The following is a 16,166-nucleotide window of genomic DNA, read 5'->3' on the forward strand; positions in this document are numbered from 1 at the left end:
TGTAGCACTGGTGTGGCTGAGATAAGCAAACTCATCATAAACCAGGAATCAATCCTATAACCTTAACAGCCTGTGTAATAGTTAGTGACTGGATAAACTCAGTTATTAGGGCAACTCTAATTCTTTTTAAGTAAAAGCCAGTTGTTAAAGACAGTATGCTTCAAAAATAAGATTCTTGGCAAATTCAACTGGTAGGGGAACTGAATGTAGTTCTGAGCCTCCCACAGTTAATATGAAATAAACAAAATATGTCTGTGCTGTGGTTACACAGTTCACTAGAATGGCAACAGAATTTGCCATGTAGTGTTCAGAGGCATCATTTTGAAATGATCTGAGGTGATGAAAAGCACTGTGTAAATCAGAATCTTTTTTCCTATTTTCATTATGATTACAAAGAACTTGACAGCTAATGAAGAACTTATTGAAGTGTAATCAATGTTGTAAGGTAGGAAGTACAGCAGCTAATTTGTGCACTGCAGGCTTCGACACACAACAATTTGACAATGACCACATCATCTGTTTTTGTGACATTGCTTGAAGAATAAATATTGACCAGGATATGAACATACATATGTATGTAAATATATATAGGGGCTGGAGTAGGCCTTTCAGCCCCTAAAGCCTGCTCAGCTATTTAATAAGATTATGGCTGATCTGATTGTGGCTTCAACTCCACTTTTCTGACCACTCCTTATACCCTTTGATTCCCTTGTTAGTCAAGAATATATCTAACACTGCCTTAAAAATGTTCAATGACCCTGCCTCTGGGAATGTGAATTCATGACCTTCTGAGAGAAAACAAAATTTTCTCACCTTTGTCTTAATAGAGGAACCCTTACTTTTAAAACGTGTCCCCCAGTTCTAGTCTCTCCCACAAGGACAAAATTGTTTTCAGAATTCACCTTGTCAAGTCCCTTCAGGATCTTGTATGTTTCACGATCATCTCTTATTCTTCTAAACTCCAAAGGCTCTAAAGGCCAGCCTTTCCACATACGGTAACCCCTTCATCCCAGGAATCAGTCACAAAACCTTCTCTAAATTGCTTCTAATGCAATTGTGTCCTTTCTTAAATAAGACGACCAAAAGCTGTACACTTTAAAAAATATTAATTTACGGGATGTGGATGTTGCTGGCTAGGCCAACATTTATTGCCCTTCAGGTGATGGTGTGCTGCCTTCTTGAACCGCTGCAATCCCCGAGGCATAGGTACACCCACAGTGCTGTTAGGGAGGGAATTCCAGGATTTTGACCGAGTGACAGTATAAAGGAATGTCAATATATTTCCAACTCAAGATGAGTGACTTGGTGGGTTATCTCCAACTGGTGATGTTCCCAGGTAGCCACTGCCTTTGTCCTCCTAGAAGGTAGTGGCTGTGGCTTTGGAAGGTGCAGTTGAAGGAACTTTGGCAAGTTCCTGCAGTGCATTTTATAGATGGTAGACATGGCTGCCACTGTTCATTGGTGATGGGGGATTGAATGTTTGTGGAAGGGGTAGCAATAAAGCACGCTGCTTTATCCTGGATGATGTTGAATGTTGTTGGAGTAGCACTCAGTCAGGCTAGTTGAGAGGATTCCATCAAACTCCTGACGTGCCTTGCGGATGGTGGACAGGCTTTGGGGAGCTCAGGAGATAGTTACAAGCTGCAGGGTTCCTAGCCTTTGACCTGATCTGGGAGCCATAGTATTTATATGGCTAGTTCAGTTCAGTTTCTGGTCAATTATGACTCCTAGGACGTTGATATGGGGGGTGGGGGGGCTCCTTGATGCCAAACTGGGTCAAATGCTGCCACTCTCTCCTCACCTCTGGCATTAAAGCTCTTTTGTCCATGTTTGAACCAAGGTTGCAATGAGGTCAGGAGCTGAGTGACCTTGGTGGAACCCAAATTGAGTGTCAGTGGGCAGGTTATTGCTGAGTGAGTGCCACTTAATAAAGTTGTTGATGACTTTACTGAAGATCAAGAGTAGACTGAGAGGGTGGTAATTGGCCGGGTTGGATTTGTCCTGTTTCTCGTGCACGGGTCGTACCTGGGCAATTTCCCACATTGCTGGGTAGATGCCAGTGTTGTAGCTATACTGGAACAGCCAAGAGCCTGGCGGGTTCTGGAGCACAAGTCTTCAGGGCTATTGTTGGAATATTGTCAGGCCCCATAGACTTTGCAGTATCCAGTGCCTTCAGCCATTTCTTGATATCACATGGAGTAAATCGAATTGGGTGAAGACGACTGACATCTGTGATACTGGGGACCTCAGGAGGAGGCAGAGATTGATTATCCACTTGGAACTTCTGGCTGAAGACTGTTGCAAATGCTTCAGCCTTATCTTATTTAGATTGTCTCAACAACGCCCTGTCCAACTTTAGCAGAAACGCCCCTCTTATATTCCATTCCCCTTGCAATAAACGACGACATTCCATTTGCCTTCTTTATCATTGGCTAAACTTGCATACTAATCTCTTTTATTTTTCATGCATCAGGACGGACAGATTCCACTGTACTGCAGAATTCTGCAATCTCTCCATTTCAATAATGTTCTGCTTTTCTATTCTTTCAGCCAAAATGGACAATTCACATTTTCCCACATTATATTCCATTTGACTAATTTCTGTCCACTCACTTAGCCTATCTATATCTCTTCGCAGACTCATGTCCACTTCATAATTTACTGTCCTACCTATCTTTGTGACATCAGCAAATTTAACTACAATATATTTGGTCCCTTCATCCAAGTCATTGATGCAGACTGCAAATAGAGGCACCAGCCTGATCCCTGTGGCACTCTACTCATTACAACTTACAAACCAAAAAATGACTCATTTATGCATACTCTGTTTCCAGTTAACTAACCAATCCTCTATCCACGCTAATATGTTCCCCCCCCCCCCCCCCCCCCCCCCACACCATGCACCTTTATTTTGTTCAGTGATCTTGGATGTCAAATGTTTTTTGGAAATCCAAGTACGCCACATCTACAGGTTTCCGCTTCATCCGCTTTACTTGTTATTTCCTAAAAAAAACTAACAACTTAGTCAAACACAATTTCCCTTTCAGAAAACCATGTTGACTCTGCCTGATTGCGTTGACATTTTCCAAGTGCCCTGAAATAACCTTCTTTATAATAGATTCCACCATTTTCCTACAAGAAATGTTAGGCTAAGTGGCCTGCAGTTTCCTTTCTGCCTTCCTCCTTTCTTGAATGCAGGGGTTATATTTACTGTTTTCTAATCTGTGGGATCTTTCCAGAATCTCAGAAATTTTGGAAAATTAAAACCAAAAAATCTACTATCTCAGCAGCCACTCCTTTTAAGACTCTAGGATGAAGTCCATCAGGGGCTGGGAACTTGTCAGAATTTAGTTCTAATCATTTTTAAAGTTTATTAGTCACAAGTAAGGCTTACATTAACACTGCAATGAAATTACTGTGAAATTCCCCTAGTCGCCACACTCCGGCGCCTGTTCGGGTCAATGCACCTAACCAGCACGTCTTTCAGACTGTGGGAGGAAACCGGAGCACCCGGAGGAAACCCACGCAGACACGGGGAGAACGTGAAAACTCCACACAGACAGTGACCCAAGCTGGGAATTGAACCCGAGTCCCTGGCGCTGTGAGGCAGCAGTGCTAACCACTGTGCCACCGTGCTGCTCCATTTTCTCAGTACCCTTTCCCTGAGGATTGTTTTAAGTTCCTCCATCACTTTCACCTCTTGATTTACGATTATTTAGAACCATAGAAAATTACAGCTCAGAAACAGGCCTTTTGGCCCTTCTTGTCTGTGCCGAACCATTTTATGCCTAGTCCCACTGACCTGCACTTGGACCATATCCCTCCACACCCCTCTCATCCATGAACCCGTCCAAGTTTTTCTTAAATGCATTTACCACTTAAATGCATTTACCACTTTATCTGGCAGCTCATTCCACACTCCCACCACTCTCTGCGTGAAGAAGCCCCCCCTAATATTCCCTTTAAACTTTTCTCCTTTCACCCTTAACCCATGCCCTCTGGTTTTTTTCTCCCCTAGCCTCAGCGGAAAAAGCCTGCTTGCATTCACTCTATCTATACCCATCAAAATCTTATACACCTCTATCAAATCTCCCCTCAATCTTCTACGCTCCAGGGAATAAAGTCCCAACCTATTCAATCTCTCTCTGTAACTCAGCTTCTCAAGTCCCGGCAACATCCTTGTGAACCTTCTCTGCACTCTTTCAATCTTATTTACATCCTTCCTGTAACTAGGTGACCAAAACTGTACACAACACTCCAAATTCGGCCTCACCAATGCCTTATATAACCTTACCATAACACTCCAACTTTTATACTCGATACTCCGATTTATAAAGGCCAATGTACCAAAGGCACTCTTTACGACCCTATCCACCTGTGACGTCACTTTTAGGGAATTCTGTACCTGTATTCCCAGATCTCTCTGTTCAACTGCACTCTTCAGAGTCCTACCATTTACCCTGTACGTTCTACTTTGATTTGTCCTTCCAAAGTGGGAATTTCTGGGATTTTATTTGTGTCTTTTGCAGTGAAGACAGTCGCAAATATCAGGTCAATTTATCTGTCATTTCCTTATTTTTATTTATTAATTCCCCAGGCTCTCTCTCTCTCAAGGACCAAATGCTTATTTAAGTTTATTTATTAATATCACAAGTAGCCTACATTAACACTGCAATGAAGTTACTGTGAAAATCCCCTAGTTGCCACACTCTGACACTTGTTCGGGTACATTGAGGGAAAGTTTAGCATGGCTAATGCACCTAACCAGCACGTCTTTTGGATGTGGGATTCTTTTCCTTTTCAACTACCTGTAGAACCTCATTTTTACTTCTACCTATCCATCTTTCATTGCTCCCTTGTGTTTTTTGGGGTAATTTTTTGTTGTTTTTTATTTTCTGTCCAATCTTCTAACCTGTCACTAATCTTTGCAGAATTGTATGCCTTTGCTTTTAATTTGACACCAGCTTGAACTTCCTTAGTTAGGCAGAGATGGTATATCCTTGCCATTTGGTATGTACTTCTCACTGGAATGTATATGTGCTAAGTATTACGAAATATCTTCTTAAATGTCTGTCACTGCACTTCTACAGAGCGAGCCAGAACCTAACTTCACAGGTCACTTCAGCCAGCACCGTTTTCATGCTTTCGAAATTGCTCTAAGTTTAAAATATTAGTCTTAAAACCACACTTTTCTCCCCCTAGCAGTTGGCAAAATTCAATCATGTTATGATCATTGCTAACTGGGGGTACCTTACAGGGCAAATCTCCTGCTCTTCTGCGAATTAATACCATGGGATCTTTGATATTTACCTTAGAAAGCATACAAACTATAGTATTTAATGCATCATCTGAAAGAGGACACTCACGACTACGCAGCACTCCGTACATACTGCACAGGGCTGTTAGTGCAGAGTTTATGCTCAAGTCTCTGAAATGGAATTTGTAACCATTACCTTGTGACTCAGAAGCGAGAGAATCATTCATCCAAGCCACAGCTCATACTGTAATGCCCTACCACTAAAGTCATTTTTATCATAGGGAAAGGAAGGAATACTGATGAAAGGTACATTGACCTTAGGTTCATACATCATTTGAAAAGAGAGAATTTATGAAAAGGGGGATGAAAAAAAATAACTGCATTAGTGGTTAGTGTTGGGTATTTTAAATAAATGGCAGTCAGTACATACTAACCAAATATTAACTTACACAGAATCCTTTAACTTCACAAGGTGTGCAAAATCTTAAACTGCAATGTAAAAAAATTACATTTAAAAGTTCCCAATCTTCGAACAATTGGTAGAAACTTATGATTTTTTTTTTGTTGATCACATAAGATTTTATATCCATTGAAAATTCAGCAGGCAGGCATTTCAACACTAGATTCCCTTCCAACCATCTATGCTGTGCTTTCACAAAGGTAATATAATATACTGAAGGTTTGAGCCTAGATGACAATGGTCTCCTGCATTAGGCTCCATGGCCAGATAACTCCTTTCTATTCCTATAAAGTGCACATCCCAGCATCGACCACAGGAAACTAATCACAGGTGGAATTGAAGTTTTTTGGGGTGCTTGAACAATATGGGATAGATTTTTAACGCTGTGAAGGCCTACAGGTACTGCAGAAAAACATTGACATTCATAAGTGTATTTTCCCAGGACAGAACCTAAGTTCTCAGAGTATTACGAAATTGAACATTTTGATCCATTCATCAATTTTAATATACAAAGAATTTTGCTATTTATTTTATAGGAAAAACTATGAAACATTTACTTGCCTTGAGAGCCTGGCATTCTATTTATGATCTGATTTGGCACATTTGGCATAGACAAGGGCCCATCTAAAAACAAAACATAACTGTTGTCAGAATTACACATACCCAAAATCACATCTTATATAAAACATCTACCAGAAGCAGTAAAACATCACTCAATGGAAAGCACTGGCTAAAAATCAGTAATGGCATCTATGCAGGTAAATAGTGTAGGATTTTTCTCAGTTACCTTTAAGAGGGAGAAATTTTGTAGAATAATCCCTTGGGTGATTCAACTGAAGTCCAAGCAAAGATCGCTTGTAAATATGTGAAAGCCAAATAATGCTATCTATATTTCGTCTTCCACACAGGAAGGATGTGCTCCCTTATGTGGGCAATACCCGTCAAGAAATTTTCCAGGTCTGACCTTCAGTGCTGTCTTAACAGCAATAGTTATTCTCCCAATTGTATTCGGTCTTTAAGGATTCCAGTTCCTTCTGATTCAAAGGGCAACTTATGTTCTTTCCCTAAAGTGGGGTGGCAGGACAAGAGGGCAGGGCGCGAAGGATGTTTCGATTCAAAAAATATGAAGATCGCTATCTGTTAAATCATGTTTCATTGCTCATTTATTTGGAAAATGGTGGAATTGGATTAAACAACAGAGGACATTCTTTAGAAATAATACTGGAATGGAAATATACATCATCTATACTTATTCGATCACTGATGCTCCATAAAGATGCACTCATTATCTTGCACAGCAATTCAGCAGCCAATCATTTGAAAGTTCCGTCAGTTCTTTCCAAAATTCAAAGTTGAATTCAAGGTATTTTGGCTAACTGACCTCATACCAGGTGATAGTGGGACTATACTTTCAGACTATTTTGTGTTGAGTGTTAGTTCTGGAGAAACTTTAAAGTTTGTAATATATTGTGATTCTGCTGCTCATATTTAATGTTCATTATCTATTCACAGATCAATTTATTGCAGTCTAATGTCATATATGTTGCCATTAGAAGCCATTTACCAGACTGCCATTGGAAGCTGAGGGAAATGATAAAACCACATTCACGTGGTTCTGTTTGACTGCTGGAATTTAATATATCGACAAAAATTTTGGGGGCAATAACTCAAGGTCATAGGATTTACTTATGCAGGTACCTACAACTCTAAACCCAAGAAAAATATTTGGTGCAAGCTCTCAAAAATGCATCACCCTGTCCTTAGCACAAGGGAGAAGTCAGTCACGGTTCCATGCTAGCAAATGACTTCAACTGAGAAGTTCGGAGTGTGATAGAATACTCTCCATCTGACTGAATAAGTGCAGCTCCAACAATAGTCAAGAAGCTTGGCACCACCCAAGACATAGCTGCATCTCTTTTATCGGCACCCTGCTATCCACAGGCACATAATGGCCATTCACAAGATGCACTACAGCAACTTATCAGTTCTTCAATAGCACCTTCCAAACCTGCAACCTCCACCATCGAGAAGGACCAGAGCAGCATGCACATCACCATCTGCAAGTTTCCCCTTCAAGCCACACAACACCCTGACTTGGAACTATATCGCTGTGCCTTCACTGTCGTTGAGTCAAACTCCTGAAACTTCCTCCCTAACCGTGGATGCACGGCACCACATGCACTGCAGCAGTTCACCACCACCTCTGCTACACACTTCATGGACAAATGTGAAATGAAGCAATGACATGACTGCAGATGGCTGTGATGGTCCTCATGGTAGAGTAGCCTGGCAATTCTCAGCTGTTAGTTAAAAATGTCAGAGGTACCAGGAGTTGCTGGTATGTTGGAACCACACAGTTGAGTGAGACACTGTCCTTAGGAACAGAGGGGAAAAAGATAAAAGATTCACTTGGGATGAGTATTGGGGCAAAGGGGCACCAGCTAGTACAACCACATTTTTGGACTTGCAGATCAAAAAACTGCATGAAAGTACAACTCCAGTACAAGATTTCACTGCTGTTGCTTTGCTGTGCCTTAAAGGTATTCTTCTAGCACCTATCATAGTGATTCTGTATTTCATTTGGTGTTGAATTTGTTTTTCAAGTCCTTTCAATGACTGAAGGTCTATCATATCAGCTATTTAAGGGAATAAGAAACCTGCTAGTACCTGAAGCTAAAATAGTTAACAATATATGTTTAAATTCAGAACAATCCCTTGTGAATACTCTGTTCATAGTTGAGAATTGGCATCTTAAAATGCTTTTAACTATTAAAATGCCACACCCTTGTTTTTATATAGGCTGAGAAACATAAACAGGTTATGAGAGTAGTGTGGGAACTTGAATCAATGGAATTGGAGCTCATTGAGAAATGGCAAAAGTTATAGGGAAGTCCTGAAAACGGAGTGAGAAGAAAATATTTTTAAAAAATTTAATCACTGATTTTGACAAAATACAACCATATTCCACTTTGCAGCACCTTTCACAAATTTAAGACGTCTCTAAGGAGTCAGGCTAGCTCAATTGGCTAGATGAATAGTATGGTGAAAAATGCAAGTTCAATCCGGTACTGGCTGAGGGAGAAAGACACACACAGAGAGGAGAGAGAGAGAGTACTTTACCACCAATATGCTGTTACTGTTGTAACGTAGGCAAATGTGGTATCAATTTGCACATTGCAAGCTTGCACAAACAGCAATAACCAGAACAAGAGTGCACAATCTAAAAATGAAAGCTCAGCCACTGAAAACTGTCATCAGGAAGAACTTTTCCAACAAGAGCAGTAGAGATCTAAAGCTCACTCCCCAAAATGGCATTGGTTCAATTAAAATTTTCCAAGACCAGAATTAAAACTTTTGAGTGGCAAGGAATATGGAACAAAGCAGAGTAAATGGATCGAGATACATATCAGCCATGATTTAACTGAATGGCATAACATCCTTGAAGAATGAGTAACCTTCTGCTCTCATGACGTTGATAAGGGATAAATATCAGCCATGACACCTGGAGAATGCCCCCGATCTTCAAATAATGCTCTGGAATAGTTTATATCTACCTGAAAGGACAGGCAGCGTTGGTTTAAAATATCATCCGAAATATGACAATGTAACACTCCCTCAGTATTGCACTGAAGTTTTCGCCCAAACTATGTACTCAAGTTCTGGAATGGAGCTTGAACCCACAATTTTTGACCCTTGATGCAAGAGTGCTACCACTGATCCAAGGCTGACTGCCAGCTTTAAGTGTTTGCTTTATGAACACTGGCATTCCTTGTAAGTGAAATAAGATCTTGTGCTCACCACACAGCAAATATACTTACTAGGTGGTCGGACAGGCTGGACCTGAGCCATACCTGGTGCCTGAGACATGCCAGGTGGCTGACCACCTGGTCCTGTCAAGGTACCCTGGTTTGGCAACATTCCCTGTTGCTGTTTTTGAAGCCGTGAGCGTCTTTTTTCCTCCAGCTCTTTTTGAATCTTGTAAATCTTCTCTGCTAGTAGGTGATAGTATTCATCCTAAACGGAGGCAAATTGAACATTAAGACTTAATAAATGTTCCTATCAATTACTGGTTTACAATTCTAGCTGCTCTTTTTGCTTGGATTGTTATTTTCTACTTTGCATATTACTGATCTGATGAGTTTTTCAAGTCATGGGGAGAGATGAGATGGAGATAAATTAAAAGGCATCAACCTCAATGAAGCTTGACCTCAATACATTGGAAAAGATATCACCTGCCACCAACTAGCTGTTTATCAAGGTCAACATTGATCTGATTGTGGATTAGAACACAATGATTGCTTGATGTTGAATTGATAATTGTAAAAGTTGAGGAAACTTTTGAGACCTTCAGCAAACAACATAATTTATAGAAATGGAAAACTATTAGCACATTGATGCTTGAAATCCCAGGGGAATTTTCTGGGCATGTCTACACCAAGAAACAGTGTGCCCACAGCCTGCGATTTTCTGCCTGTTGACATTATGTGCAGAAAATTATGGTCCAGGGATGTCCAAATTTCCCAAAACAGAAGAATTGTTCCACAGCCCCATAACAGACATGTGCTGCAATACTTTTCAAGCATTTGCTTTAATATTCAAAAACATTATAGAGCTTTGTGGTGTTCCACAACCGAAAAACCAAACTACTGGTCAAATGTAAATTCGGTTTGCTTCCCCCACCTCCCATATATCTTTTGGTAATGAATACCACATACATAAGAACATAAGATAAGGAATATCAAAAACTTAAGCTAAAGTGTAGAACTGGAATTCTACCATAGAGTCCAGAAGATTAAAACCACCATAAAGTAGATATCTTCTAACAAAGTGAATGGAATGTTAAAATGGAGCACAAATTATTTGTGCACACCTCATTTTTAGAGAAACCATTTAAAGCATCATATTAAATAGTGGCCATCCCAATAACCTTTCAATACTCCTCTGCCTAGGTTCATACTCCAAAAAATTGTGAGGTGCTCTTCATTTAGCACAACTTCTACAACATGCAACATAACACTCCTGATTAAGCGTCTGCAAGGATTTGTGTTTTCTGAAGACGGAGTCATTTTTTACCATTACATTATATGATAGGAAAACACAGAGGCACTCCAAAAGGTTCAGTAGGTAAAGGCTTGTGTTCAACCCCTGGTTTCTGCTGAGCTCACCTGAGGCACCTGCAGAGACTTAACAGTTACTATCAGTACTTCTGGGGTGGAATGGACAAGAGGAGAGTGAAGAAAGATGAGTGCACACATCTTTGTATCAGTGCATTGAGGATTAGGCTTGGTTCTGATATCCGTTGTGGTCAGTTAGCCTGACACTAATAGTCTAAAGCTCGCGGAGAAAAAATGAGTACTAGACTGAGATTATGGAATCTGTGGAATCATATCTCAAAATGAGCCATCTCCTGGAGAGGAAATGCTTTCTAGAGAGGAGGCTAAAGGACAGGAGAGAATGGGATGATGAGAGGGGGAAAGGAGGAACGACCTGGACATTAATATATGAATATCTGTTCAGAGTTGCCTCATTTATTTTATGGGTAAAGGTTGGTTAATGCATCCGAGAAAACTTTTTAAATACTTTTTGTTCCAGAAGCACATGGATCTCAAGGTCAACTAAAACTAGTGTTCAGGACTTAATTAACTAAATTAGAAACACAACTAGAAAATGAAGGTGATGCATAACAGGTCAGACTGTATCTGAAAGAATTACTATTCATTATACTGTTTCCAGTAACCCATTTTTTAAAAAAACGGACCAGTTATGTTCTTCCACCATTTTCTATCTGAATTTGAGATTTAAAATCATAGAGTCATAGAGGTTTACAGCATGGAAACATGCCCTTTGGCCCAACTTGTCCATGCTGCCCTTTTTTTTTAAACCCCGAAGCTAGTCCCAATTGCCTGCATTTGGCCCATATCCCTCTATACCCATCTTACCCATGTAACTGTCTAAATGCTTTTTAAAAGACAAAATTGTTCCCGCCTCTACTACTACCTCTGGCAGCTTGTTCCAGACACTCACCACCCTGTGTGTGAAAAAAATTGCCCCTCTGGACACTTTTGTATCTCTCCCCTCTCACCTTAAACCTATGCCCTCTAGTTTTAGACTCCCCTACCTTTGGGAAAAGATATTGACTATCTAGCTAATCAATGCCCCTCATTATTTTATAGATCTCTACAAGATCACCCCTCAGCCTTCTATGCTCCAGAGAAAAAAGTTCCAGTCTATCCAGCCTCTCCTTATAACTCAAATCATCAAGTCCCGGTAGCATCCTAGTAAATCTCTTCTGTACTCTTTCTAAAATAGGGTGACCAGAACTGTACACACTTCCATCAACTCTTATCCTTAACACAATTACATTTGTCTTTTAATCAGAATGAAGTATTTGAAGAGGAAACCGATGAAATGTTACAGCTGAAATTACCCAATTTCAAATAATGATAGCTTTTGGACAGCCACATTTGAGTCATGCAAGCCATAGCACCTATAAAGTTAACGTAAACTACTCCATTTGAATATAATGTGTTCTGGAGATGTACATCATGGTAATGACTTGAAGAGACAAAACTAAGATGTCCTCTACTCCAATCAGGCAAGGAACACTTTAAGCTTTTAGAAACTACCCATTCAACTTGTATTTATTCTAAACTTAAGTAAATGATCCCCTAGTGTTGTGCTTACATTAACCATTTCCTTACACCCGAAATTATATTTAAAAAATCAATTTAAAGCCTAAATTAAAACACTGGACAAACACTCTCCAGGCCCAATGTAAATGCAAGATAAATTACTACCATTCTCTTGACTATAATGGACAGCATGCCCCAAACTACAACTTTAATGCTAATATACAAAATATGAGCAAACTGAAATGGAATTTAAGCATAAATCAGCAAATTTCTGGAGCGTTTAAGACAAATCATGGAACTAAAGATTTCAATTTCCTGGCCTGCAATATTAATGCCATAAATTAAGCTTGGAAAAATAAAACATTGGAACATTAAAAAGAAGTAGGCCATTCAACTCTATTGTGCACCTTAAACCTCAACTCCAGCTTCCTGCACTATCCCAAATCTTTTGATTCCCTTAGTACCCTAAAAATCTATCATTCCAGTCTTGAATATACCCAACAACAGAGCATTCATGTCATATAGAGTAGATGATTTCACAGATCACATTTGTTTAAGCCAAGACACTGCTCATCTCAGTCCTAAATGGTCAATCCATTTTACTGGTCATCAAGATGTAAAACGTGGAGTGTCACAGGAATCTGGGATGGGACCTCAACTTTTTAGAGTTTAATATAAATGACCTGGATGAAGGGACCGAAGGTATGGTTGCTAGATTTTCTGATGACACAAACATAGGTAGGGTAATAAGATGTGAAGAGGACATAAGGAGGCTACAAAAATACCGATAGGTCAAGTGAGTGGGCAAAGGTGGGCAAATGCAGTATAATGTAGGAAAGTAGGAAATTGTCCATTTTAAACAGGAAAATTAAGAAACAATATCTAAATGGTGAAAGATTGCAGAGCTCTGAGGCGCAGAGGGATTATAGGTGTGCTGATGCATGAATCACAAAAGGCTGTATGTAGGTTCAGCAAGCAATTTGGAAGCTAATAGAATGTTATCATTTATTGCGAAGGGAATTGAATGCTTCAATTGTACAGTGCATTAGTGAGACCACATTGAAGTACTGTGCACAGTATTGGTCTCCTTATTTAAGAAAGGATGTGAATGTGTTGGAAACAGCTCAGAGAAGGTTTACTAAACTAATATCAAGGATTGGGAGAATTGTCTTGAGGAAAAGTTGGTTAGGCTAAGTTGGATGAGGCACCTTGAATGAAACGTACAAGATCTTGAAGGGTCTTGGCAGAGTCGATGTGGAGAGGATGTTTTCTCTCATGGGTGAATCTAGAACTCAGGGCCACTGTTTAAAAATAAGGGATTGTCCATTTAGGACAGAGATGAGGAGAAAATAGTTCTGAGGGTCGAGTGTCTTTGGAATTCTCTTCCTCAAAAGGCAGTGAAAGCAGAGTCTTTAAATATTTTTAAGGTCGTGGTAGACAGATACTTGATAAGCAAGGGGTGAAAAGTTATCGAGGTTATTGAAGTTGAGATTGCAATCAGATCAGCAATGATCTTACAGAATGGTGGAGCAGGCTGAGTGGCCTACTCCTGCTCCCAATTCGCTTGTATATATGTTTGTATCCCTTACTCAGAGCACACCTGGTTCTGCACTCTTCAGCTAAGGAAAACTTTGTCCCAGCATCTACCTGTGAAGCCCCTCAAGAATATTGCATTTTTCAATGAGATTATCTTTCATTTTTCTAAACTCTAGAGAATATAGGCCCATTCTAATCAAGCTCTTCTCAAAGGACAACACTTTCATCTCAGCAATCAGTCCAGTGAACCATCATTGCATTCCTTCCAAAGCAGAATCTGCTTCTCTCTCCAGTCGCATCCTGACTGGCTGTGTTTCTAAAGTTTCTGTTCTTTTCAGATTTTTAGCACGAGCAGTATTTTGCATTGGCTACGAATTCAACTACTCACCAACTCATTTCATTTCTGAACTTCAAAACGATTATCTCGAATCAAACTGAAACCACTTTTGCATGTTACAAAGGGAATATGTGCACATTTTGAAAATTGACAAGGGCTTTCATCACTTCCAGTTCCAAACCTGTCAGTGACTGGGATGTTATCTCACAGAATTTTATATACTAGTGAGGGGTGTGGCATTTATTTCCAAAGGAGAGAATTTGTACTTGTTGCATGTATTACAACTTTAGGATTTAAAGAAAATTAAACTGAAATTTCAAGATTCTGCTAAGCACTGAAAAATATTTATTTATCTTTAACAAAATGAATCTAACTTACTCTCTGCTGCCAAATTGTGTTCATTTTGTCAGCATGTTTGGGGGTGGGAAATAAAGCAAAAGTCAAACAGGTTTTCACACAAACAACCTACACTAGTTTTAGGGAAGAAGGAATTACTTCCATTCATCTTAGACAACCAAGTAGCCATGGTATACAACAGGTTTCTACCAACCACATGTTACTGATCACAACTTAATCAAAAAGAAAACTCAAAGGATGAAACAAGGTAAGTAAGTCTTCAGGACACAGGTATTACAGGAGTGGTCATTTTAAATAAACTAAAGTTCCTGGTTAATTCCACATCCCTAACAACATCTTCAGTATGCATGTGATCCCAATGAGGCTTAATTAAGTCATTTATACATAGGCTAGCCCTAGCGTTAACTACATCAGTTCTTGGAATAACAGAATCAGTTTGATTGTACCTGTAGGTATTAGTAAATACTGTCAAAAATTAAGCAGGGAGTCACACTAAAGCTGTTAATTAGGAGACACATTTTTGTTCAATGCAACAGTAAGCGGAGTATGGCCACTTAACTGAAGGATGAGACCCTCAGCTCTTGGTCCTCAGACTAATTATATGCAATGCCCTTGTACACTTCAGAAACCCCGCTCTTTGTTATTACAACATGATTAAATGATTTAGTTCACATCACATCATTCGTCAAGCTTCCCATGAATGGGAATACAAAGCAAAGCAGAGTGCTCACTTGGATCAACCAGAACACTATGATATTGATTAGTCTTAGCTGGGCACCTCAAAGAAAGATAGAAACTGGAGATCACAGAAACACAGAATCTACTATGCAGAAGGCGGCCATTTGGCCCATCGTGCCTGCACTGACAACAAGCCCACCCAGGTCCTATTCCCGTAACCCCTTATAGTTACCCTTCAAATCTCCCGGACACTAAGGGGCAATTTAGCATGGCCAACCTAACCTGTAAATCTTTGGACTGTGGAGGAAACTGGAGCACCCAGAGGAAACCCATGCAGACATGGGGAGAACATGCAAACTCCACACAGACAGTGACCTGAGGCCAGAATTGAACCCAGGTCCCTGGTGCTGTGAGGCAGCAGTGCTAACCGCTGTGCCACCACAACAGATGTGAACTCCTTAGACCACTGAATCTTCTTTGCAGGTCAGGCGAGCCATCTAACTCCAAAATGAGGCGAGTCCTTTGAGTCCAAGAACATAACCTCAAATAATTAAATCTAAATCATTTAATCTTGTTGTAATAACAAAGAGCAGAGTTTATGAAGGGCATTGCATATGATTAGTCTGAGGACCAAGAGCTGAGGGTCTCATCCTTCAGTTAAGTGGCCATACTCTGCTTACTGTTGCATTGAAAAAAAATGTCTCCCCTAATTAACAGCTTTAGAACTGCCCCAACAGATCTTTGAGTATATGAGTACAGTTTAAGTTAATCTTTCAGGCAGAACCTTTTGTTAAAATTCTCCACGCAAAATATTAACCTCTTTCTTGATACTGATGGACAGCTGTGCATCAGTTATGAATTCATATTTCCAGCATATGCAGTGTTCTTTATTTCAAAATATGGCACTTA

General features: G+C 39.9%; 1 protein-coding gene across 7 annotated transcripts in view; it reads right to left on the reverse strand.

Moving 5' to 3' along the window:
* Positions 1-16,166, reverse strand: part of crebbpb (CREB binding lysine acetyltransferase b) — a 153,755-nt gene that overhangs the window by 83,665 nt on the left and 53,924 nt on the right. For all 7 annotated transcript variants that reach the window (XR_013500682.1, XM_078240494.1, XM_078240493.1 and 4 more), the window contains exons 10-11: positions 9,536-9,731; positions 6,279-6,341 (exon numbers count right to left, since the gene is read on the reverse strand). Coding sequence is in view for 6 of the 7 variants with exons in the window: in XM_078240494.1 (XP_078096620.1) it covers positions 6,279-6,341; positions 9,536-9,731 (259 nt within the window). In the remaining variant the exon portion in view is untranslated. The remainder of the gene's footprint in view (positions 1-6,278; positions 6,342-9,535; positions 9,732-16,166) is intronic.

Source organism: Mustelus asterias, chromosome 23, assembly GCF_964213995.1.
Source record: "Mustelus asterias chromosome 23, sMusAst1.hap1.1, whole genome shotgun sequence".
NCBI lineage: Eukaryota > Metazoa > Chordata > Chondrichthyes > Carcharhiniformes > Triakidae > Mustelus > Mustelus asterias.